Below are 27,136 nucleotides of genomic sequence, written 5' to 3'. Positions count from 1 at the left end.
AGCTCCTGACTTCAGCCCTGCGGGTGGCGCTGGAGCTCTGGGTTTCAGCCACAGGGCCCTGCGGACCCCCGATTGAGAACCACTGCCACAGACAACAGCTTCATTAAGGGTTGATCCTGTCTCACTATAAAAAAAAAAAAAGGAGGGAGTTTTGCCATTGGGTTCAAAGGGAGGAGTGTCCCCTTCCTACACAATCCTAAATCATTCCCTGAGCACTGTCCCATCCTGTCAACTGAATGAAGCGGGGTCCTGTGGTAAAATTGCACATGCTCATGTATTGAAGACTATCATAATGCAGACACTCGAGGGGCCTGAGTTAAGATGGGGCTGAGCAGTCAGACAGCAGCCGACCTAGCAAACCCTAAAGAACAGAAGTACCCTGTAGTCTCCACCGCCCCGCAAACCGCAACACAGATGGCCCAAACGATGGGTTTTGCACATCCACAGCAAACCTGTTGGGGCAGCATGAAGAGAACCGAATCGCACTGCAAAGAGAAATACTGACTTGACCCGCACTATTCATTTCCTTATTGAATTCAATACAAATCAAAACTTTGTGCACTGATGTCACGGAGTGTGGGGGAGTCAGGCCCTGCACCCCCGGGCTCCCTGCGATTTACCAGGACTCTCAGCCAGCCAGTAAAGCAGAAGGTTTACTTAGACAACAGGAACACAGTCCAACACAAGTCTTGCAGGCACAGATACCAGGATCCCCCCTGTTAGGTCCATCTTGGGGCCCCAGGAGCCCCACAGCCCCCAGTGGGGATCACAGCCCTCTCTCCCTGCTTCCCTTCTTTCCCCAGCCAGCTTCAGTCTGCCCAGCACCTCCTCCCGGGCCAGGCGGTCACCTGACCCCTTTGTCTCCAACACCTGCACCTTTGCAGAAGAGGCCCAGGCCATCAGTTGCTAGGAGACAGAGTGTCAGGCATTTGGGTATACCGGCCCTTTGCTCTGCAGCAATCACATACCCTGATCCACCACCTAGATATTGAGAACTGCACCGGGGCACTGAGGCACCAACACAGCAGCCACAGGCCCCTACCAACACAGCACCCACAGGCCCCAGTAAGAACAGTCCCACTTTGTCACAACTGATTCTTAGACCCTGAGGCCAGAAGGGACCATTGTCACCACCTAAGTCTGACTCCTGTAGAACACAGACCATGGGACTTCCCTGAAGCTGCTCCAGGACAGGGAGGGATAGCTCAGTGGTTTGAGCATTGGCCTGCTAAACCCAGGGTTGTGAGTTCAATCCTTGAGGGGGCCATTTAGGGATTTGGGGATTGGTCCTGCTTTGAGCAGGGGTTTGGACTAGATGATCTCCTGAGGTCCCTTCCAACTCTAATAATCTATGATTCTATGACTTCCAGCTGATGGCTGAATTCAGGGCCCCAGAAACCATGGGTCATTCTGCAGGACAGAGGTCCAGATTGCTGCTGAGCGCACAGGGCCTTGACCAGCCAGCATTTGACGCGTCTAGAATGACTGGCCAGCACTTGACACGTCTAGAATGCCTTTCAACCAGAGGAGCCCCTTACAGGCTTTTTAGAAGGGTCATTCACCTCTGGTTGAAATGGAGGGAGAACGCAGCAGCTGGACTGGTTTATAAGAGGGAACCAGCAGGGCACTTTCTAGAACTGAAGCTTCATTTTGCCGCCCCAGAGGCCCCCTAAAGTTACCAGAGCCGATATTGTGCAGGCTGCAGGAGTTATCCCCTCCTGGTGTGGAATGTATTCTTGCTACAGCACGGTGTGCTCTGAGCTGTACAAAGCAATGAGGCAGCCAGGGGAAGTAATAGACACAGGGGCCCAGATCCTCAAAGGCATTGAGGTGCCTAACTTCCATGGGTGTCCAGGGGAGTTAGGCACCTCATCTTTGAGGATCTGCGGGACCAGTGTCACCAGGGATTCAGGGAAGACTCTTGCTGAGAGGACCGAGGTGTAAGTTGAACAGATGGAGCCGAGGGGGAAGCCTGGTCAGTCTGGGTGAGGGAAGAGGTTCCAAGGATGATGGGATGGGACTGGAGATGAGATGAGAGATAGGAATGAGGCCTTGGATAGAGGAGTAAGAAACTGATTGAAGGTAGATAGGGGCTAAGCACCGAGGAGGGCAAAACATGAGGCCGAGAAGCCTGATGCTGATGTGGATTCTGCTTGTCTCAGTCGAAAGACAGCACCGGCACAGCGCACCAGCCCGCTACCCCGTGAAGGGACACAACTCAGGAGGGCAGAGCACCACCTCCTTGCACCCAGTCCCTGCAGCAGAGCACCTCTCCTGGGGGCACTGGGGTCAGCACCCACTGTCCCAAGAGCCAGAGGGTTTTCCATAGGTGGGAGGTCTGCCATCAAGCACAGACTGGGTCCCACCCTGGTTAGCTTGTCGCAGTGGTCCAGATCCTGCAAGACCTGCTGTGTTGGGATGTGAACGGGAGGGAGGAAGCAAAAGACTTTAAAAATAACATCCCAGGGGAGGGAGAGAACAAGGTAGGAAGGGGAACAAATTACAGGGCTGAAGTACTAAATGCCAACTTTACTTCAGCTCCAGCTAGAGAAGAATGTCAGTAATGAGCAATCAGGTAGCAGAGAAGGAGGTGAACAGCCAAACGAGAGAAGCAGCAGAATTGTTCAAGAGCAAGTGAGGGAATATTGGGAGGGTGGGGAGCCTGCTTAAAAATCAGCAGGCTCCAATGGAACCTACTCAAGGACGTTAAAGGAATTAACTTGGAGCCGTCGCCAACTGCTCATGGAAGGCAGGAGAGGTCACTGGTGTCGGGGCGATTTTCGACACAGGAACAGAAGAGATCTAGAGAAGTAGAGACCAATTATTAACATCGCCCCAGTAGCTCCCTGGGTGCTATGCAGACAAGTTCTTTCAGAGCTGTTCTAGGCAGGACTTTGTAACAAATTCAAACAGCCTGTCTAGCAAACGTGGGGTTGGGTGGGGGGATGTGTTGTGCACAACACCGAGCACAGGTTTCTAAAAACAGCTCATGCAAATCTATTTTAATCTCACTCTTTGACAAGCTAACTGGTGTAATGGAGAAGGGGAACGCAGAGGAGATTATACACAGGACCAGGAGTTTGCAAAGGCACCTCACACAGTGTCACATGACAGTCACCGAGAAACTAGAAAGATGCAGGCTAGCTAGGACAGTGAAGCCAGAGAGACAATAAAAACTGAGCTTAGGTGTTTGGAGAGCACAGGTCCAGCTAGCATCCAAGCACTAAAAGGCATCAAGAAACGGTAAGAGGTAGAGAATTAGGTTGGGAAATTACAGCCATTGGATTTCTTCCTTTGCTGGACTAAGGCTCTAACGTGTTTCACAAACATGCTGGAGGAGAGGATGGAAAATACATTGATCTTTAGTCTGGTCACCTGCAAATTGGACGTAATTAAGCAAGACACTTCAGTGGTGCTCCTTTTAGGCAGAGACTAAGGGAGCATTGAGGAGGATAAATGCAGAGGAAACCAGCATAAGAAACTGGAGGACAAATTGGTTAAACAGGTAGACTGTGGCATGTGGGGACAAAAACTATAGGACAGTGAAACAGAGAGGAGTACAGGAAAGCCGCTAGGATGGGGTGGATGGATTACAAGGAAAATTAACCCGATTAGCCCTGTTTGTATTTAATAATAATAAGAAATAATAATAATAATCAGGAGAAAATAAACGTTGACTAAGATGAGCAGAGGAAGGAGGAGATGTGGTGCAGGATGGGGTGAGGAAGCTGGAAGTGAGATGAGGAACAGATGAGAGACAAGCAGCAGGGAGCTGGAAGGCGCAGAAAAGGGAGCTGGACAGGCAGACAAATAGACACCCTTGTGTAATCAAAGGGCATGGGGAGCACTGCAACCCTCTGCTTACACACTTACCTGGCGTGCCATTAGAGGGGCATGGCAGGGTCCATGGGCTAAGGGAAAGGACATACCTACAGCCTGGAAAACTGAGATGGGATTGTGGAAGACGGAGAGAGCCTGGACAGGAGAGATATGAAATCTCTCAAACTAAGATAAAAAATGCTGGATTTCAACTCAAGAAATCAGTCTGAACAGCAGACTGACCCCCTCAGTAAAGCCAGACTGCTGGGAGCAGAGCAGACATCACCACCCTGAATAGGCAGATGGCCCTAGCCTCAATTATGGTCTGGCTAGAAGCCACCTGAGAGACAGGGTGGGTGAGGTCAGATCTTTTACTGGGGAGAGACATGAACTTTTGAGCTTACCCACCTTGTCTCTCTAATAGCCTGAGACCAACCTTGCTACAACAATGCTGCCTCCATCTAGAAGCCACCTTTCATACCAATCTTGTCCCTGCTCCCAATGTCTGCAAGATGGACAGCTTGACAACAGGTACATGTCTGCTGTGAGCCTGCGTGTGCACAGAAGCAGCTCTGTGCGTGGGGCTCCGCTGATGTGTGCTCAGCTCAAATAGCATGCTGTGCACCTGTTTGTTTTCTGTGCAGCAGGCAATCGCTCGTTGCTGATCTCAGTAACTCCTAACCCTTTCTCCACAATGATCCCACAGAGCAGCGCTCAGGAGAAGGTTGGACTATTGCTGCCAATGCCCCAGCTGCGGGGAACGCTGCAAAGATCCCCCATGAAGAGTCACTCGACGTGTTACGAGTTTGCTTTGGCTGCTCTCGCTTCCTGTGAGCGCGGTGGTGACCGTAAGTTTGGCCAGCACACACAGCTGTGGGAAATAAAACTTCAGAGTGCAACGCCGTGAAGTCATCACCACTGGATTTTAAATGGGCAAGTGCTGCAGAAGGACAAGCTTGTGTTGCTTAACCAATCGCAAACCAGAAACAAGACCAGGCGGTTTACCTAACCCGTACAGCTCACACACCAAATGCTTGCAGGGAGCTGTGCGCAAGCAAGAGTTACAACAATTCATTAACAAACGGTCGAATTGCAAACAATGAATGAAGCCGAGGAACCAGCAAACCACTCGTGTCTATTCTGTGAGCAGCAAAGGAGACAGTCCTGCTTGAGAATTACTCACTATTCTCCAATTACCTTCAAGTGTAATTTCATCTACCGCCTCATTGCCCTGCACCCCACACTCCCACCATCAATATGTTAGAAGCCAGCTGGAGATTCTCACAATCCTCCATCGTTTTCACTCACTGATGGCCTGATCCAGCTTGCTCAAGGCAATGAAAGACTCTCGTCGACTCCAACGGGAGCTGGAGAAGGCCCTTGATCTTACTTCACCATCTCGCTGTCCCCTTCCTCCTCCAAATCAGTTATTTAACAAACACAAGTCCTCTTACTGACCTGGGAGCTCCCATGACTAACCTTTGCACAATCTGCAAAGCTCCTACAGAATGTCTTTGTTTCTTGTTTGTTTTCCTTATTCATCTAGTAGGGACCTTATTAAAACCTTTTCTGGAAAATCGAAGTAAATTACATCACTATTATCTGCTACTTTAACCTTCTCCAAAGGAGGTGACAGGTTAGAAGACATGGTTCTCTCTCTCAGAAGCCATCCAAGAGTTACACAATTCTTTGGTTAGATTTCCAGTTTTCTTAGCACGACCTATCATAGGGTTTTATACAGCTGCCCATCACCGTAGTCTTCCATGTACTACCATCCGCAACAGTGCTGTCCCTAGTGGACGTCATGGTACTGAGGTGTCTCCTCTGCCCTCCAGCTGGCTGCTTACCATTTTCCATTACCTCCTTGGGGAGCGGGGGGGAATCCCTCTAGTGACCCAAAGCCTGGTGGTGCAATGGAGCACCAATAATCCTCTCCTCCAGATTGCAGGAAGCTATGTGGAGACTCAGGAAAGGGGCACTTGGTCCATTTGTGCAACATCTGCTATTCCTGGTGCCAGAGCCGGCCACACTCTGTACATTTCCTCCCAGAGAGCAGCACAACCAGGCCCCAAAGGAAGGTCACTTGTTCTCCTGGCAGAGAGATTTAACAATTGCCACTTGCTACCACTTGAGCAACAAACTAACTACAACGACATGGTCCCGTTGTACAGATTTCTTCTAACTCTGGGGCACTCCTTTCCTGCGCAGCCCCCTCTATGCCAGAGTCTGAGCCTAGGGGTGGCCACATCTTATTCCTACACCTTGAATGCCACCTGGCCTGCTCTTCCCTAGAAGCCTAGGGTCTAAAGACTCACTGGATGCAAGGACATCAAGGGCATGGAGTGGCCAGTTCCTTCATTTATCCTTGTGATGGCTCAGCATGTGCGCGAGGATAGACCACACTGAGGTCACTTGACAGCAGTGGGATGCCTACATTGGAACACCACCACGACTGGCATCGGGGCTTTTTTGGACTAATTTCCACTACATAGCGGGGGGGACTTAGGAGGACCAGCTGGCCAGATGTGGCTGCAACACTTGTTGGTTCCCATCCACGATGAGGAGAAGCCATGGGAGACCTCCCTCAGTCAGCTGGCCCTGAGCTAATGATTACACCTCACGTTCCGCAGCCAATCAGTATCAGAGACAGCTGGTGCATGCAGAAGTAGGGCACTGATACTAGCCGCTCCAAGTGTCCCCATCCAGGCTTTGCCGAGCAGCTTTTTCACCTTGGGCAGATAGGGCCAGTAACATCCCACCCACACCACAACTTCTGCTGGATCAAGATCAGCGGTGGGAAAGCAATTTTTTTACATGGGCATTTACACCCACTCCAGCCTAGGCTCTCCCCAGGCTAACAATGGTTTTCAATGGCCACTGAAAAGGAAAGCTCCTGTCATTCCACACAGGCCAGCACTGCCAGCAAAGTCACCAGCTCCAGGACAGTCTACAAGAACCAGTCCTACAAACTATATCAGGGACAGTAAGGAGGACACTAAACACTGGCCCCCCTACTCTTATGCCCCCTACCCCAACCCCCATCTCCTGCCCCTAAGCCCCCTGCCCCCAACCCCCTCCTGCCCCCAGCCTCCCATCCCCACCCCTCCCTCCTCTCCTATGCCCCAACCAATCAAAAAATAAGTTAATAAAATGTAAACAAACAAATGCAAACCCCTCCTCCAAGTAGAGTTTTGATCCCAGAAAGGAGACATGCCAGAGACTCCATGAAACCCACTACGCACTTGGTTACTGCTATGGATTTTATGTGGAAGATGCCCACGTATTACACTGACGGGCAGCGAGATAAAAGACTAAGCAAGAAAGTGCTGACAAAACTGCCATGTGGGTAGGGCCCTGGGGATCCTCTTCTGGACGAGGCTGTCGCAGGCTGGGAAGCAAGACCACCGCAGTGACGTTTGGGCACTGACTGCTAGTACGCATTGGAAATGTGATAACAATGTGAAGTTCTCCCTTTCATCAGCTGCCAGGTGGTTAAGTCTGCAGAATTGCCCAGTTACGGCTCTCGAAATGAACGGGCAGAGCTCAGAGCACCCGGATTAGCAGGGACCACAGCTCCCACCCCTTGTGCCAACTAATGCTCACCTCTAGTAAGTATTAGTATAACGCCACAACTGTGCACATCACGTCACAGTCCCTGCCTCAAAGAACTTCTAGTCTAAATAAGATGACACAGGACAGGACAGGACAGGGGAGAGACAGAGGGAGGGGAGGGTTGGAAGGAATCACGTGATTCGCATTACAGAGTGGTGGATCACAGAGACATGTTTAAGTGGTGATTGAGGTCGGGCAAGACAGGAGCAGACAGCAGAGGGAAGAGCCAGCAGGATTCAAGGAGGGAGCTGAAGGAGAAGAACGAGGAGGGCTGGGGTTCCAGGCACAGGAAAGGAGAGCAATGAGGTGAGTAGAGCAAGCAGAGCTCAGGGGCAAGAGAGGAGAGACAGCAGAAGCCAGGGCAGAGGGGTGGGGAGTTCGAACTTGCTGTCGATACAGCCATGCAGCCAGTGAAGAGATGTGGTGGGGAGTGGAAGTGTGAGTCATTTGCAGAGGGAGGGAAGAGAGAGATTTAGCATTTGGTTGGTAGAGCCAAGTCAGGCCCCTTGATTTGGCAAAGGCTGCTACCACCCTGGCTTTGCAGATGGCTGCTTCTTGGGCAAGGGGCAAGGAGACACAAAGCCAACGGGCGTGTCCCTCCCGCTGGGTGACTGCGAGAAGCGGGTGCCCAAAAGAGGCCGCTCTTACCAAGATGCATTTCCCTGGTTCCAGACTCCATAGGGAACTCTCCGTGTTGATCTTGTGGGTGAGTCTCCCTTCCATGAGGACACGCTGGCTGCTCCCCTCCAGCACGGCCACGCAAATCGAGCTGCTGCTGAGATCCACCGACACCTGGAAGCACAGAGACAAGGAAATCAAAACTGACATTCCCTCCTGCTTTCTCCCCTGTGTTTGCTGGGGGCAGGAGGGGGGGTCGAGTGCACTCATTGGGGATGAGAGAAAGGAAAGCAATCAGCTCTTTATAGAGCACGGAGGCTGGGAATCCTGCCACAGCTTCAGGGAGATGGAAAACCATGTACGTGCAGTCATTTACTCTACTGGGGACTTCTTCATGTGCCCTTTGTTGTTGCTGCAGTTTGAGTGCGTGCCTCAACAACTTTGAGAACAGGGGGAATGAGGAGGGGATTTCTGTTCTGCAAAGGATTCCACAGGGTTGAAGTCTCTCTCTCCCTGAATTCTTCACTCTCGTGCTAAAGACAAAGCGTATTTGCTGGTTTTTTTGTTTTTTTTTTTGGGGGGGGGGGGGGGAAGAGAGACAGCTTGGCATGTGCTTTAACATCGACACCTGCAACTGATGGAGATTCCAGAATTAACCCGAAAAACAGCATGAAAATTGTGATCTTGGGTTGGTCCTATGCCTCCTGCTGCATCCGTGGTAGGGCTTGGAGAGCATGTGGGTCACGGGGGTGGGGCGGAACATGGCACAGATTAGGACAGGGCAGGAAATGGAAGCAAAGAGACAGCGCTGATGGCAAAGTCAAGGAAGGTTTTATTCCTGGCATGCCCTCTACAGGAATGAGGCCAGGTCCCTCACACAGCGGCAATGCTGCCATATGGGAGTCCCTGGTCAGACCTGCTGTGGAGGGGACATGCTTCTTCCCAAAGGAGGTGGAGGCAACTGCTGGCTTGGTTCATGAAGTGGTGTTACTTTCAGTCTCAGAAGAGACCATCTGTTCTTTCTTCCCCAGCCTCAAGCTGCAGTCACTGAAGAACGGGATCTGGGGGGAGCCCGGTTCTCCCTCTATAAAAACATATTCAGGAAAGGGAACTGCCCCATCTTTCAAACACTGCCTTAGCGCTGAGGCGAGGGGGTTACCGCTAGATTTGCCTGCACACTCTCCCAGAGTTCCCCCAGATTTCGCTCTGCAGTTCTCATCTGAAATGTTCTTATATTATCCATTACCTAGGTGATTTCTAGTGACTCAGTGCGGGCAGGAGATAGACTGAAGCTGCTCCAGCCAGGGACTGCACCACAATTGCATTTGACAGATGCTACAGCGGTAAAACCAAAAAAAATGAGCCACTTCTGACAGGTCCCTGTGAAGCTTTGGAGAGGACCTGAGAACACCCAGTGCACACAATGGAGGGGAAAACAGGGAAAGCAAGAGCCACTAAGCTTAAATACTGCTCAACCCAGACTGTGCAAGACGGATATATCTAAAATACCCACGTGTAAGCTGAGTGGAGTCTCTAAATCAAACAAAAGGCCCGTTGAGAGGAGCCCAAAGGGAAATTCAGGAACAAAGGAACTGGGAGAACTGGCTGGCTCAAGGGACTGGTAACAGCAATAAGTCTCCTGTTTCGATCCAGCCCAGGACAGACATGACTGGAAGCAAATTTCTATCTGACAGATGTTTGTGGGCCTTTGTGAACTGAGCTGAGGGAATCCACGTCAGACATAGCCTCTCAGAGAGGCCACGTCACAGAGCCAGCTTCCTATCTCACCCTTGGAGACCGAGCCCCTCCAAGGCAGAGGGTTGTGAAGAGAGCCTGGCTGCTGCTCCGTGGACAGAGGGCTTCAGCCTCAAGGACTCTCAGCCTGGCCCCGTTCATTCGGAACTCCCAGCGCTGAGGGAAGACAGGAGCTGTCAGAGATTTAACCACAGGCAGTTTCTAAGCAGAATTAGTGTTGCAGGGTACTGCTCCCACAGCATGGAACAGAATAAGCCGGCAGCCTCCAAAGGGGAGGTCAGTGATTTAGCCACAGTTCAGCAAACAAATGAATCCTTAAACAAGCCTGCAATCTCTTTAGTCTGAGGTGGCTAAAAGAGAAGCCACTTGAGGCTGGATGTACTTCTCCAAGTGACCTCTTTGGAACAACCAGACACCGGGCAGTAACAAGGCCAAGATAAGTGTGCCCAGGACCTGAGAAGTTTACAGCAATGTTTCAAAGAAGATCAGACTCAGGAAGATGCCAGGACAGCAGTATTATTTTTAATAAAGTCAATGGAGTATGGCTTCTCGTATTTGAAATGACACCTATTAGAGACTATAGGGCAGGGGGTACAGCTGAGGGGAGCGTTTGCTGAGATTGTGGACAGACCCAGAGCGGATGGAGAGGCATTCCAAGCTGATCTGTAAAGTGATACGGCACCAGGATTCCCCAGACGGACGTGACTTGCTGTTTCATTGGGGGAGCTCTGGATCTATAAGCACGCATGGGCTAAAGACAGGAGAGACCCTGATACAACACAATTAGGCTCCCACAATAGGAACATTTATTGAAAATTTCCTCTCTCTGAGTTACAAGGACACAGACCCATTAACCCAATGGGCTCTCAGCTTGAATATACATAGTCAAAACCAGACCTGTCAGTTCCTGATATGGGAGGGCTTCACCAGCCACACCAAAGAATGCACAAGTTGAGACTGTTTTCACAGCACAGGATAATACCCCCTGTGGACTGAAATTTCCAAACAAGCTTATGCCCACTAGCAATGAACTGAGTTCCAACAGCAGAGCACACCGTCATGAACTAATCAATGAGCCAACAGGCCAAAGAAATACTCTAAACAAGGGAGGGTCGGCGCTGTAGACCTTGGAACTCAGAGAAAGGAAAATTTCAGTACATCAGAATAAGTTTTCCTGTTCCACTAATTGCACAGATCCTTTAAGGAATGGGATTTTTATAGCAGGCCACCTTCAGGGAGGGTTCAGAGCAAACAGAAGTACAGGGTTTTAAATTCCTTCTCTACTCCTGGGATGGCGCAATGTGGCACGCCCTCCTACCAACGGCAGCACCTGCTGCGGCTTAATGTGGTGCATCAGAGGCTGCTACCGCTCTCAGAGAGTAGGTCTGGATGCTGGTTGCTGGACACAGACACACTGACTTGTAGGCCTCATGGATGCACCATTTTAACCATCTTGAAATAGCAGATTTTGAAACTCTCTTTCCTTGTAGATGCCAGATGGTAAAGAATAAATAGAGCTTTGAACTTGGGACTCCTATGTGCAGTGGATGTAGCTCTTGAGGGCTCCAGACCAGCTGGTCTCTTGGGCAAGATGGCTTTGGACAAAGCAGGGAGCACAATTTTCTAGGCTCAACGAGTTAATTTTTGGGATACAGCCCAACTCTGTTCAAAGAACGACCCCATCACTGCCAAATGTGCAGTAGCGTTCCTCAGTAGATCAGACCCTACAGTCTGACGCCTTCTGGGCAGAGGTGATGGCTACCAGGGAGGCCACCTTGACGGAAAAGAAATACATGATTACATTCCTGAAGGGCCTGCAGCCCCACCTCCCAGCTATTTCAGTGCTTAGCCAAAACCAGCCCCTGGATTCAGAGCAGCTGCTAAACTGCAGCCAGGCAAGACTGAAGCGATGTTGGTGGGAAGACGTGGTTTTAAGATTTCCCCCACTGTTGAGTGCATCAGCCCTTCAGATTGTTAAACTGGCCTGGAGTCTTGCGGCCCTTTTTAGCTCCTCTGGGCTAATGGATGTCCAAGTAGCTGCAGAAATGCCGCACCTGCGATGGGCCAGATGATCGTGCCCCATCCAAACACGCACACTCTTGGCCACAGTGACTCATGCATTTGGAGACTTCTAGGCTTGATGACTGCAATTCATATCCAGAATGAAGCCACATGGCCTGAGGAAGCTCCAACGAACACAGCAACCAGTCTGCTTCGCAATTCAGGTCACCGTGATCTCATCACCTCCCGGCTCCACTCTCTGCAGTTGCGCCCCATTAAATATAGAGAGCGATTCAAGGTCTCTGTCCCTGATGCTCAAAGTCCCCCATTGGATTGCCCTAGCTGCCTCTCCCCCCATCACCACAACTTCCCATGACAACTCCATTCCACTGGACTCACGGAAGTTGGGACCCAAGGGTGCAGGAGACAGAACTTTCACCGGAGCTGCACCTAGACTATGAAACCAACTCCCACAAGAGAGCAGAATGACTGTGGGCCTTGCTGAGTTCAGAACTCAGCTCTTCCGTGTCGCTTTCAGCCCCAATAATTTCTTCACACAGAAATACACCCACACACATCCACACCAAGCAAGCAAGCAAGCAAAAAACCTATGAACTAATCCAGCTATTTCTCCTACAGGCTGGGAAGGAAGAAAGATTGTTGTCGTTATTTCAATGTTCAAGTTCTGGGGAGGCACTCATACTAATGTGATGGGGGGGGGGGGGGGGTTACACGCAATCAGAGTTCACTGTGAGAGAGAGGAACCTCTACCTTCCCAATCTCCTGCTGCTGCTCCTCTAGGGACAGTCCAGGGACAGCTAAATTTAAGCTTGCCTGAGCCAAAATGCCATAGCAACCGTCCTAAATCAAAAGTTAATCATGTTTAAAATGAGATTTTAAATCATCTTTGGTGCTGGGCACTAGTTCACAGCCAAGAAAGCCCAGTGAAGTGCATTTTAATCTCACTTTACTTTGTTTTTTTTGCTACCAAGTAGGAAAAGAGTAAGCTTATTTATAGAACATGGGCGAACCCTTCCAGTTTGCAAGATGCCGCCATTCACAAATCCTATGTCCATTTACTTTCAAATTTGGTAGAAAAATTCTACTTTGACCCCTGACCTAGCCTATCAATTTTGACAGAGATATGGAAGGTTTTGTGGCTTTTAGAGCAGGTCAAGATCTGGTTTAAATGAAAACTCAGCTGCAACCTTAGCTATGTAGTTGCTTCCATGACACTGGATAGATGGAAAAGAGGGTGACATTACCACGCGCGTGAACCCCTTCGCTACAGTGTTCGCCTGACAAGGGAAGTGCATGCTAGAAACCCACGACTGATGATTCAGATGTTACTGTCTCCTCTCAACAGCCGGGGTCAGCCACAGCTTAGCTCACAGCCACACAGCTCGCAGAGTGGTGGCCTCACTCCAATGCTCCCAGGGCCTTTGCCCACAGCAGGGAATGTGGCGATGCTGCAGGTTAGAAAGATCTGCAGTTTCTGCGCCAGGGGGTAGGGGTGGAGGGGCAAGACTGGATGAAAAGACACGAATGGCATCACTTCCTGTTTCTCTTCCCCAGCCAATCCCTTCTTAATCCTGCCTATCCCCAGGACACCCTTTCCTGCAGCAGAGGGCCATACTTGTGGTCACACACATGCCGCCTTGCCAATGCTATTGGCGAGGAGAAATGTGAAATCGTAGGGCTGTGCAGCAGGCCAGCCAGGCATATTCTCCCGTGCAGAAGTAAGAACTCCTTCCTCCCATCTAAACCTCGGCACAGTGCTGTGGGAAAGCTTGTAGAACAGCTACCCACATGAGTACAACTCCATCCAGGCCCGAGTGCCGTAAACTATAGCCTCTTCCGAAAGCGACAGAACACTTGGAAACGTTCATTCAGATTCAGTCCCTCCATGGGGTAGATGAGGGCGAAAACAGAGATTACTTGACTCACCACTGAAATGCAGCCACTTCTGCGGTGGGCCAGGCCAGCTGTTTAACAGCATGTGGCATCACTACACAATAGTGTAGGACAATAAATGAAGGGAGCTCAAATCCAGTTGAAACTGCAGGGGTGTTTGGAGAGGAAAAAGAGGAGGTGGAATCTGGATAGGACGCTTACACCTTGACCCTTGCAATAAGTGCCTTGGGAACGCTAAGGAACAGCAGTCATCGGGAGCTCAATTTTACACCTCATTTAAAAGACAGCTCCTTCAGCCACACAGCACCTCCTGCATTGTGGTGGGGAATTGACTCAAACAACTCACAGGGAAGACCACCCCTAACAAGTCACCAACACCACTCTTACAGACCCTAGGTGGTCTCCCATCCACCTCGATCCTGCTTAGTTTATGAGATCTGAAGAGAACATGGCACAAGACGGGAGCATCTGTGAGCAGGTCGCGTTGGGCTTTCCTAATCACAATCTAGCCAACCAGCTCTGGGAGAGACAGACCATCTTTAAGCCAGTTCAGTTTCCTGATTACCAAGATTAGTCTCTGCAGTGGAATCGGGCTGACATCTGGCAAATGTATTTGCATGCAGGGAAAGGAGAAGTAATGTAAACGGAGCTAAAAAATAACATGAAGTGACTACATCAGCCATCAAACTCTGCTGCCAGGGACAGCAGGGTCACCCCCAAGGTCATGCTGGGATGCTCATTAAAAGGAAAGGAGGGAAAAAGACAAAGAAAAGAATGACAAGCCAGAGGTTTATTTCTGCCCCTCTTTCTTCTAAGCAGAGTGAACACTGACCCTTTCCTCTCTCGCTCTCCTGCCCTTCTCTAGCTGCCAGCGGCCTTCGGCTCATGATGCAAAAGGGGGTTGGAGGATCCAGCACCACCAGAATGAAGGGTGGTTCTGCAGTGCACCCATGCAGTACCAGAGTGCAGGACCTCCCACGCGAGGATCCTGCTCCTTCGAGCTGGCACTGTATGCAGACAGCACTGTGCTTTCAAGTCAGGCCCAGAACTTCACCGGCCTGAAGGCTGTTCCCGAAGAGGAAAAGCCCCTCACTGCAAAACAAGGCAGAAGCAGGTTTTGTTTTCTCAGACCTAGCAAGAAATGGTTCTGTTTTCATTTTATAGACCCTATAGAAAAAGGGTGTCTTGGGCGCCCCCTGCTGGCCCTGCAGCAGCAGTTAACTACATGCTCCCTAAGTCTGTGCTGCCACTGTCAATTATGTTGATGCACAAACAAAGCTATTTCGGATACAGAGCTATGTAGGTTGAAGTTGGTGAACAAAACCGACTGTGCTCATTTCAGCTGCCCTGAAAACAGAGGGGAAGCGGGAAAAAAACGTATTTCCCAAATGGAAAAATACAAAGTCCGTGTGGGCCTCTTTAAAGGCTTCCAGGACAACAGAAAGTAAAAATAAACCTTTGGCTCTAACAGCCAATCTGTCTGCATACCCCTCCCTGAACCCACCCCCACCAATAAGATAACAGAGTGGGAACAAACCAAAGAGGGGTGTAATTTACATTAGCTACCCCAAACCCATGGTCCAGTCCAGCAATGAGATGTGCACAAGGCAGGAAACGTGGAGGAGGAAGGGCAGCTCCAGCTACCTGTAGATTTTCCTGCAGGTCACTTGCCAATGGGTCTCTGCCAGGAAAAAAAAAAAAAACAACCCTCCACCCACCCACCTGACAATATTGTCAGATCAACTCACATTCAAAAAGGCAGGGCTTCCCCACACGTGTGGGGAGAGCAGGGGAGGGGAATCGGATGGTCAAAGGGATCTGCCTCATTCACTAAAACCAGCTCCCATTCCCTTGTGAGTCCAAGGAAAGCAGTCTGGGGTGAAATGAAACAGGCCACTCTGCTGCATGCCTCAGCTGTAGTCACACGAGCTGCACTTCTTTGAATCCACCTTGCAGGCAGCTCTCTTCCAGCAGCACAAAATAAAGCTACAGAGCAGCGAGCCCCGGGGCAGTCTGAGAGAAACAGGACCTCGTGCGAGATGACCTGGCCTTTGATTACACCAGTTTGGAGTGAGTGAGTGAGAGAGAGATGTAGCCACTCAGAGGCAGCATCTGGGTTTCAAGCAAGGGGGAGTGGAGAAGAAAGGAAATGTGTCATTGTATTCCTCCCGGGAAGCTGAGGCAGCGTCTGGGGTCTGCAGGGGTAGGGTGAGCTGATCCCGTCAGGGAATCAGCGTCTCCACAGGCCTGCATGAAAGGAGGCAGCTGCATTCTGCTGCACTGCAAGGGAATCAGGCATGGCCTCCAGTGGGCAAGTTCGGGGCACCCCCTAGCATGCGCACGCCTGCTCCATCACAGTTCAGCATCGCTTTGCAGGCAATTAGAGCTGCTAAGAAGCAACACACTGGCAGGCTGGGGCGATGGGGAGCTCGTCACCCGTCACAGGCTGACAGCACGGGCGCTCATTACCTGCCTGCCTTTCACGATGTGCTTGGGCACCGGCACTTTAATCTCCAGGTCGCTGTAGTCCTGGGACCAGGCGTAGTTCTCTCGCACGGCTCCATTGTAACTGTCAGGGTTGGTCTGGAACTGCTCCTGCTTCCTGAGGGGAAAGAGCAAGATGCCAGGTGTCAAGTGGCTCGGCACGCGGAGAGCGGGAAACACCAGGACACGCTGGGCGAGGCAGATGGAGAGTGCCGTGCCTGTAATCAGCTACCTGGAGGCAGAGCAAGGTGCACCGAGGAGCGACTTGACAGGCACTCTGCTGCCCACTCTTCGCTGGGGACACCTGCTAAGGGAACAGGTTTTAAACTGCTCCAGGCTTCCCCAGGTCTTCCCCCAGCCCCAGCACCCCTTGTGCGGAGAGAGGGGTGTCACCTGCCTTGCCAGTTTGCTGCTTATTAACGGCCCAGGTAGACTCAATGGCTCCAACACCAGTGCCTTCCCCACTTGTGTTTGCAGCAGAAACTCCCATGGCCAACCTAGGAAGGAATGACTGTATATGTGCAAAGGGATCAGCACGCAGTGCATCTAGGTACGCCGAGCCCCTCGGTCTCCAACCTCCGTGTGGCCTCCAGACAAAGACTATTACCAGCCAAGGCATGTCTAGCCTGACCCAGTGACCTCAGCACACGTGGAAACATGACAACCCAGTGAGGAGAGAGGAACTGGTGAACGGAGGCAAACTGGGATTTTTCTAAGGAATATTCAGATTTCCTTTGGCTACTTACAAGGTGCTGAACTGGACGAATCCAGCGCCAAGGGAGACACCACAATGGTGGACACAGGCTGCTGTCCTTTAGCATAGCCTTCCTGACCTGCCGCCACTCTACGGAGTGGTACAGAAGCAGCCACCATGTCCACACAGCCTACCGGCCTGCCCTGGCCAGACTAGAGAGAGGTGCTCACAGAGGTAGCTGGCGAGAAGGAAGTAGACTGGGCAGTATGAGAACAGCTGGAAAGAGAAGGTGGGGTATAGCCAATGCGTGGCTGATGGGGTCTACAGCTAGACCCCCTCCCTCAAAACATGACTACAGTCTCGCCCCTTTAAACATTTCTCCTCTGTGTTACTCAAAGGGGAACTGCAAAATAAAAGGGAAGAATGAGGGAAGCCCACCCAGAATCTAGTGCAGAGACCCCATGCACCAACTTTGACTAACTTTTTAACATTGGTTGCTGGTTTTCCTGGGCTAAGTGAAGATATCCCAGAATGCTTCACTCTGACATAATTAATGCCATAGATTGTAAAAAAGGCACCTGGTATTTGCGCTCTTGCGTTCCGAGATCATTTTGCTGAGCCAGGAAGTACCAGGAGGAGAATTCCACAGAGAGAGAAAGAGGATTTTTAAGATTAATGGAATCTGGGTTACCCGATTCCCCCCAGCCCACCCCCAAGCCTGGTTAGACAGACAGGAGCTTCGGCATCAGAACCTGGACTACATTCAGGTCTTATTTTTCTTTTGCATTCACCTTAACAAGAACAACCAACCCTAAAGCTAACTGCCATATGAGGAAATTAGTGTTCAGGAAACAAATGTTAAGTGCCTTGACTCTGATGTGTTTCTAATATAGAGACAACAGCAAGATTTGCCTAGTAAGACGCTTGAAGAGTTGTCACAGTCTGACCTAACAGTTTTGTTGTGTGGTGGTTTTTTAAAGAACTGGTGCAGTAAAGGAGCATTTTGGGACCTGTAGCTCAGGATTACCTGTCTAAATGGACACCGGTACATTTAAAAAATTCCTACTGACAATTTAAACAATTCAAGATTCTAATGAGACCCTTTTAAACAATGCGGAAACAATTATTTACCTAAATTCCTTTATAAAATGTTGATTTGCAAAAGGTGTTTTCTGCTCCCCTGTGATATCTGCAAGGGTCTATCGAGCAGGGAAGAGTGGCAGCACCAAATATGCTTGAACGCACCTTGCCTCTCCTTCCTCTCTGGGCACAGGCCTGTTTGCCGACTTCTCCATTTCAGTTTTGTAGCTGTTATTACTGGTGAACATCCTTTTGCAAGGCCCTCTACCCCAGTCAAAAGCAGAGCAGGCACGGGAGGGACTGGTCACACAGCGGTGAGATCAGCTAGAGCATAAGACAGGACGTGTAATTGACCAACAAAACAGTGAAAATAACTCCAGCAAAACAGTTGCCAGTGCATAAGGGGAACACACTAAAGAAAAAAAACCAATGATTGTTTTCATAGCCATAGGAATCTTATGGAGGTATTTATAACAGTAATCCATAGAATTTCCAGCTGGAAATGTGATTCCTAACTTGTAAACGTCCCTTTAAATCACTGTCAGACTAAAATCGCTTTCATTTTAATCTCACTGGAAGGGTTGTTTTTTTAAAAATCGTTTCTAAACATAGCTGCAGCGCTAACAAAAGTCTGAGTTATTTTAAAATGTTTTGACACGTACCTAGTCTTCAATCTTGATTAATATAAACAAGGGCTGCAGTGAGTTATGTAACAGGTAATGTAACAGGCCCACAAGACGGCCCACCCAAGGGACCTATCTCCCATGCAAGCACCCACGCACTGCTAGGCCTTCTACCAACCAAGTGTGGGTGGTTTCCAGCAGAACTGCATGCTGAAGATTATATAAGAGACACAGATTTTAATTAAATTAGGTTTTTAAAAAAAAAAAAGAAAAAAAGAATTCAAGAGGTAAAAATAAGATTTTACCAGTCTTATTAAACCCTCTTTTTTGTAGGTGGTTTTGAAACTGCTTGCTGAAATTAACAAACGAGAGCACCAGGTCCAAGAGGTGCACACAAGGCAGCAGCTGAGGGGTCTGAGCTCTGCAAGCTCAGCTGCTAGTTGCTATGTCCTGTCCCTGTGGAAATGGACCAGAGCAGAGATTTAAGGAGGGTATTGAAACACTTTGACAAAGTTTGATTTGCCTGGTGTTCGCCCATTGGGCCTCCATTTCCATGGAGACGGAGTTGGCATGGCAGCAGAGAACCAGCATTCTTGCTGGTTGGTTCCAGCTGCCAGCTTCCAAAACCACCTACAGATTTCAGGAACCGAAAGCACTGGGGGACAAATAGAAAATGAAAGCGCAGGGGAAGATTTCAGACGCCCCCTCAACACCCTCGCCCACGACCGGCAGAGTCATCTCGGGAGAGCAAACTGGTTAATGATTTCCAAGCCACGTGATCACTTCAGATACCTGCACAGCGTGAATAAAACAAAAATCAATTCCAACTCAGGGTCCTGGTGTCAGCAGCAGCTACTGCTACAGATGCGACTCTGAACTGTCATGTTGCCATGCAAGCAGAATGCCTCAACAGAACTGTCTGAAAAAGCACTTTATGGTTACCCCATACACCCACATGCTTCAGGGGGAGAGGAAGGATGGTCAAGAGGTCAGGATGCTAGCTTGGGCTGTTGGAGAGCCAGGTTCAATTCCTCTGCTCTGCCACACACTTCCCACAAGACCTTGGGCAAGTCACTTAGCCTGTCTGGGCCTCAGGTCTCCATCTGCATTAACGAGCACGAGGGGCTCAAGATACTATGTCAACGGGTGGTTATAGAAGTACCTGAGGTATATAGAGACACTCATGTTTCTCATCCACTCATGAGGGAAGAGACCTAGTGCACTGCTTAAGGGTTACTGAAAACAGCAGTGGTTATTCATCAAATCAATCCCTTTTGTAATAAGTCACCAATCTGCAGGGTGATCCCCCATATCCAGAGTCAGGCTCTGCATTACCCAAATCAATTCCTCCAGTCTCAATGCTTTTTTATAAAGGGCAGGAATTGCATTGGAAGTAATACTGAAGTATAAAGTATAAAGGCAGCCGGGGGGGGTGGGGGTGGCGAGGCAGTTTAAAAAAAAAAAAAGTAGGGGTCCTGCTTGCTTGTTTCCAGCAGAAATAATCAGGTCTCAATTTATCTGGCTTTGCTGAAGGGTGAGGGCTGGAGAGCTGGTGGAATGAGGACATTACAAGAGCTATTGAGAAAGGGTCAGGCAATTTCAAATTAGGAGAGGGTCTTTTTGGTTAGTGCCTATTTAACTCAAACCCTTAAATAGTGGGCAGAAAAAGTTCTCTGTGAAACATGCAAACACCTCCACTCCAACTAAGGGCTGAGAAAGCCGCTGCTCCAGTGCTCTGGTCCTCCACAGAGTCATCCCATAAAAACAGGAAAGAGACAATTTGATGGGCCTGATATTCCTAAAATAAAAGCAGAAAGGCAAACAAACATTCCAGGTTTCCGTTATCCATCAGAAAAAAGCCAAAGACGGCACACCCTTTTCACCCGAATTCCATATGGCCGTGTAAGTAATGGGACCACAGTCCTGTTTCATTCTAATCAGCTTTCCCCCTTCAACCTCTCAGGGTATCTACTTGGGGACTCAGGTAGCTCACAAAATACAATTGTATTATTGTCATTTAAATAACATACACCAAACCAAAGAGGGCAACATCAGAAAGATGGGCCATCAGGAGAATTACTGCATCAACGTCTGGGGCTTCCTACCAGCTAGCAAAAGGCAGGCTGGGATTTTTATTTCACAAACTGAAGCTGGAGGAATAGCTATTCATGACTGTATTGTAGGAGAGTTTACTGGGTCAGTTAAAGCTCACATCACATTTTAATCTACAAGCAGGGGCTTCAGAATGACTTCCCTGTATAACTGGTGCTGTCAGGAAACCTCCAGCCGCTCCATTTCTCTTTCCACTTAGCACATTCTGTTTCTGCACCCCAACCTGCATGACAAGGCGGTTTGCTTTTTAAAGGGCCGCTCTGCATTTCTAATTGCAGCAGCCACTTTGCAAGGCAGATGAGAAGGAGAGTGCTCAGAGGTCACCCTCCCGCAGCAAAGGTCAGTCTTAACAAGGGCTTGCGAGGCCTGGAAAGAACAGGCTGTCGGTCTCTGCTGGGAAAACTGTGCAAACACGCTGCAGCTCATCAAAACATTGGGGGGAGGGATAGCTCAGTGGTTTGAGCATTGCCCTGCTAAACCCAGGGTTGTGAGTTCAATCCTTGAGGGGGCCAGTTAGGGATCTGGGGCAAAATCAGTACTTGGTCCTGCTAGTGAAGGTAGGGGGCTGGACTCGATGACCCTTCAGGGTCCCTTCCAGCTCTATGAGATGGGTATATCTCAATTTATTAAAACACAGCTACTGTGCTGGAGCCAAACCGCCCCGAGGAAGGAAGTCATCTTGACACGTAGTGCTCACCTAGGGCTGGCTGGAGCACACTTTCGCAGCCCAGCCATGAGTTGGGCCTCACAACAGCCCTAGGAAGTAAACCAGTATTACCCACTATTTACAGATGGGGAAACTGAGGCAGGGTGACATGCCCAAAGCCCCTCCTATTCATGCCACCAAGCCATGCTGCCTCCTAGAGAGACTCACATAACAAGGATGCTACAGATTGAGGTAATGCAAAGAATGACCCTTTCCTTCCTCTGCTCCCATCTAACAGGGCAAGTGGAAGTTAGCAGCAATCCTGTCCAAAGCCACTTTCCAGTCCTCTCCCCAGATGTCTAAAGCCCTCTCAGCAAGGCTGCAACACAGGTAGCGGTAGGAAGAACAGAGTTCCATCATCAGTGTCTAATTACTTCTCCAAACTAGGTAATGTTTTGTCTTTCCACAGAATCTTTCAGCCTCAAAATGCAGGTAAGAGATCTGTGAACCCACTTCTGGGTGGAGTAGGGTGGCTGTCTTTCAAGGCATAGCAACAGTGCACAGAATTTGGGCCAGGACATTAAAAAATGGGTGATTTAGAGAGGCAGGATGGAACTACACAAGTGGAAACTTACCAAGGCAGTAGGGTTAACACCCTAACCTTGTGCAGGGGTAACAGAGGCTCTTTAATGAAAGAAGTGGTCAGGACCTCAATTTTGAACACAGCTCCTGCTAACACCACAGGAGGGCACTGGGTTCAGTACTGACCCAGAAGAAACGGCACCATTCACTGACTCACCAACACCATTTCCTGCAGCAACCTGGGTTTCCCACAGAGGCCTCCCATCCAAACACCGCCCTCGTCTGGCCCTGCTTGGTTTATATGATCCTTTGTGTTAGCAGCATAAGGTAACTGGCTAGAGCATCTTAACTGGAGTGGGAAGATAGGCTAGAAAACAGCTGATCCCCTCTCCTCAGAAATACTGGGACGGCTGCATCATTTCAAAGTGACCAGGGCAGAGAGGACTCTTAAGGCAGCTTCTTCCATTATTGCCTCCTGCCATGCTGAGACTTGGACGTGCTCATGGGAAAACAGTCTTGCTTCAACAGGGCCACCAAGTAGCACCAGCCCCACCTCCAGAGAGAGCCTTTCCTGCCATCACACAGCAAAAACAACAGTCCCTCCCACTGATTATCTCCCAGGGGACAGGGTATTCTTGGAGCCAGCTCAGGAACATCTGCAGTTGGTCTCCAGGCAGAAAACTGTCAATGACTAGCACCCCCTGCTGTGCTGGTCAGTGCACTAGGGCACAGGAACACTAGCAGTGGCTGGCAGCAGATGGCAGTGGGGTTGAGTAGAGGGAGGGTGAAAAAGCATCAGCTTTAAAATAAAGGGTTTGGTATTGATTGCACTTGGCTGCCTGGTGGTGGGGATGGTGTGGGTGGGTCTGTGTGTTCTGTCTTGCTCTATTTTTGCTCGCAATGTGTCATTTTGGGGGAGGTGAAACCTTTAACAATGCACTGCCAAGAAGCAGCAAATCTGTTTTCCGTTCCTATGGACTGCAACACACGTCTATGCGGTCATTAATACCGATGCCTAGATCCACTCCCACCTAGACCTGGAGGTCAACTGACCATCCAACTCCAAGTGCTGGCCACTCAAGGGAAAAAGGGAGGAGACTTACTTACCTGTAACTGTTGTTCTTTAGACTAGTGGCTCTCAATCTTTCCAGATGACTGTCCCCCTTTCAGGAGCCTGATTTGTCTTGTGTACTTCCAAGTGTCACCTCACTTAAGAACGACTTGCTTATAGAATCAGCCATAAAAATACAAAAGTGTCCCAGCCACACTATTACTGACAAACTGTTTAATTTTATAATTATATGGTAGCAATGAGAAAGTAATCAATTGGAATATAAATACTGTACTGCTATTTCAGTGTATGATATATAGAACAGTATAAACAAGTCACTGTTTGTATGAAATTTGAGTTTGTAGTGACTTCGCGAGTGCTTTTTCTGTAGCCTGTTGTAAAATAGGCTACATACAAATATCTAGATGAGTTGATGTACCCCCTGGAACATCTCGTACGTGCAGAGGTGAGCTGCAGCCGGTTCGCACCGGTTCCCGAGAACCGGTTGTTAAATTTAGAAGCCCGTTTAGAACCGGTTGTTCCTGGAGGGACAACTAGTTCCAAAAGGGCTTTTAAATTTAACAAAAGCTCTAGCAGCTCTCTACCCTTTCCCCGGGCCCAGCTCACCTTACTCCGCCTCTGCCTCCTCTTCTGAAGCTCCTCCTGCTTCTCCTCCCCCTCCCCAGCTTCCCGCGAATCAGCTGTTCGCGCGGGAAGCCTGGGAGGGCTGAGAAGGCTTCCACCAGATGAGCTGGGGCCAGGAGGTGGGGGCGCCAGTGGGAGGAGGGCTCCAGGCGCTGCGCCGCCCGGCCAGGTCGCAGCCGGACCCTGGGGCCGGGCGGCGCGGCTCCTGCCTCCCGGGTCCAGCTGCGACCTCGCCAGGCAGCGCAGCGCGGCCCCGCCCCCGGGTCGGTCCGGCCGGGCTGCTGCCCCGGCCCCGATGTCGGCCGGGTGGCTCCGGTCCCAGCCCCAGCCCAGCTGGGCCCCCACCTCCAGGCAGCGCGGTAAGGGGGCAGGGAGCAGGTGTTGGAAGAGGGCAGGGGAGCTGGGGGGTGGATTAGTGTCAGAGTGGTCAGAGGGCAGGGCACAGGGGGATTGAATGGGGGGCAAGGGTCCTGGGGGGGGCAGTCAGAAAGGAGCAGGGGTTGGATGGGCAGTGGGGGGCAGTTAGGGGTAGGGATTCCAGGGACAGTCAGGGGACAGAGAGAAGGGGTGGTTGGATGGGGTGTAGGGGTCCCGGGGTACCATCAGGAATGAGAGAAGGGGTTGGATGGGGTGGCAAGGGGCAGTCAGGGGACAGGGAAGGGGGGTGGATAGGGCACGGGTCCCGGGGTGGGGGGGCTGTCAAGGAACATGGAGGGGTTGGATGGGGCAGGAGTCCCCGGGGGGGGGCATGACCCCCTCATGGGGTGAGGAGGAGGGAACCGGTTGTTAATATTTTGGCAGCTCATCACTGGGTATGTGTGCCCCTGCTTGAGAACCACTGCTCTACAGATCTAGTCAAAACAGGGTCCCGACTCTGCCCAGGCCTTAGACAGGAATTCCAGCTTAAAGGGCAAGCTTCATGCCAGTCCCTGCTGTGGAATGCAAGCACAGCAGCTCCTCCCAGAGCAGACAGTGAAATTACTGCCACACAGAGAAAGTGATGGAATGAACTCTCAACTCTGTAGGAGTGGGAAGTCATCTCACAACAATCACAGAGAAGGAATTTTCTTCTCGATAGACTCCCACCTCAACAGATCCCCCACTCTTGGAAACTAAAGCTCCAGGAATGGCTCTATGAAATTATACAATCACAGAAAGGTCATCTGGTCCACCCCCTCACAACAAGACAGGATTAATTATACCTAGACTGTCCCTGACAGGTGTTCATCTAACCCAGTGGTCCCCAACGCGGTGCCTGCGGAGGCATCTTAATGCGCCCGCGTCCTGGCCCCCAGGAGAGCACCCACCGAAATGCCGCCAAATTTCAGCGGCATTTCGGCGGGAACACCTCTCGATGACGCTGCTTGTCGCCCACAAGTGACGTCATCGAGAGGCATCGCTCCCGAATTTCGGCGGGGATGCCCCTCGATGAGGTCACTTGTCGACGGCAAGCGGCGTCATCAAGAGGCGTTGCTGCCAAAATGCCGCCGAAATTTGGCAGCATTTCGGCAGGTGCTCCACCGCCGCAGTGGTCCTTCGGCCGGCGTCCGCCAGCCAAAAAGGTTGGGGACCACTGATCTAACCCGTGCTTAAAAACCTTCATTGACAAGGATTCCACAACCTTTCTTGTTAAGCGCTGGCACAGGGTTCTGGTTAATGGAGAGGCGTCAGATAGCTCAGTTTGGACCTCTCCTGGCAGATTTGGGACACCTGCTCACAAACACCAGACTTCTCACTCTCTATCCTCTCAGGAATCAGCCTGACAGGGACACCACGCTGGGATGGAGAAAGATGCTCTCATTCGGTGTGCTGAGACATGGACAGCCCTGATCAGGTCAGTTCCACTACCCTTTGGAGTGTCAAGAACCACACCTGTGCTGGCCAAGAGAAGGCCATCGGGATTGTGGCTCTTCTGCCTCTCCTGCAACGGGTGAGGAACTTTCCTAGCAGAGGTAATAGAGAAAAGGCTGAAAGAGCCTGAGCTTAGAGCAGATTGCTGGTTTGTCGTCAACATTAAGTGCATTTAGTCTTCATCAATCAAGTCTAGCTTACACTATGTTCGCTCACTTGGCTTTCTCCAATGGTTTCCTCTGCGGATGAAATTTCTGATTGTTCTTAGTCAAAAGGTGGGAAATGCTGAGAAAAATCTGTTGAGTCCTTTCAGGAACATGGAGGGGGCATTACAATTTTCACATCCTATGAACATTTTGCCATCGACAGTAAGTTTCATAACAGGCCCCCATCCTACTTTACAATCAATTACTTAAGCCTCACCATTATATGGGACTATCCCTATGGTACAGATAAGGAAACAGAGAGAGGTGAAGTGTACTGCTCCAGGTCACACAAGAAGCGTGTGGCGGAGGCAGGGGGATTGGGGGGGGGGATGCTAGTCCCGTGTCCTAAGCACTAGCCTGTGCCCTTTTTGACAAGTGAAGCTTTTCTCAAGCTCAAGAGCCTTGCTAAACACAAAACAATTTCATTAGACAACACTGAAGTAACAAGCTAGCAGGAAGATGATGTCTGATGCATCCATACCCCTTAATCACATAAGGATGCAGCAAGTGTGGCATTCCTCAGAGATGCACTATGCGCAAACAGACCAGCATTTATTTCAATGATTAGACAGTCAAATAAAGGCCGCTTCTCCCTGACAGTGGCCTAGAGCGAGAGGCGTCCATCAAAGTAATTAACTGTGAATTCACAAACACTGAATTGTGACAAGGGGATGAATCAGGGAGGAGGTGGCAGATTTTATAAGAGATGCTGCAGCTGGCACATGAGCATTTTGGCAGGCAGCAGGCCTGGAGTGCATCAAGTGCAGGATAATTGTACTTCCTGAGGTGCTGTGCAGCGCGCCAGGGTTAGAGAACCCGTGCAATGAGTGGACTTGCCGTTCTGTCATGTTTTCGGGCGAGGGCCTATGTTTTCATCTGATAACTGCCAGCCCTGCCTCAGCAGCCATTGCTCGTGCCAGCTAGCACTTGCCTCGACCAGCATTTGGAAACGCAGTCAGCTGCTCTCCTTGCACCAGCAGCTTTTCACCAGGGCTGATGCCTCCCCACAACAAAGCCCTAGCGCAGCAAAAGGATGCTCTGGCTAGCTACTCCCACTATTTCGAGTCACACCAGGGAAGGCGAGGGATTGAGGAAAGGCACCAGTCTAATCATTCTTGCGCATGAAGGTAGAGGGAGATGGGGCATCACCTCAGCCCAATGATTGTCCTTCTCAGATGCTAGCTGATGCCAGTGAGACCCTAGCGTCATTTAATAGCCATCATCACCTGGCTCAAGCAAGGCACTTGGCAGCCAAGCAAGTGGCAAAGGCAGCAAACCCAGACAATGGATTAGGGGGGCATTAAATAAAATCAGCTCGTTTAAAGCCTTTGCAAATAACATTGCTCTGCTCCCATTAGCTAGGGGCTGTCAGGGAATTGAGCTGTTACTAGAACTAAATGATGTTGCAGTTTTTAATGGCAGGAGAACAGCCCTGTTATTTAT

General features: G+C 50.3%; 1 protein-coding gene across 1 annotated transcript in view; it reads right to left on the bottom strand.

Moving 5' to 3' along the window:
- The window catches only part of NUDCD3 (NudC domain containing 3), a 56,994-nt gene that overhangs the window by 7,306 nt on the left and 22,552 nt on the right, over positions 1-27,136 (bottom strand). Inside the window, exons 3-4 of the mRNA XM_039524728.1 lie at positions 16,189-16,321; positions 8,080-8,223 (exon numbers count right to left, since the gene is read on the bottom strand). Coding sequence (XP_039380662.1) covers positions 8,080-8,223; positions 16,189-16,321 — 277 coding nt within the window. The remainder of the gene's footprint in view (positions 1-8,079; positions 8,224-16,188; positions 16,322-27,136) is intronic.

This window comes from Mauremys reevesii, linkage group 2 (genome assembly GCF_016161935.1).
Source record: "Mauremys reevesii isolate NIE-2019 linkage group 2, ASM1616193v1, whole genome shotgun sequence".
NCBI classification, from domain to species: Eukaryota; Metazoa; Chordata; order Testudines; family Geoemydidae; genus Mauremys; species Mauremys reevesii.
Note: the sequence above shows the minus strand (reverse complement) of the source record. Positions and strands in the feature narration are given on the sequence as shown.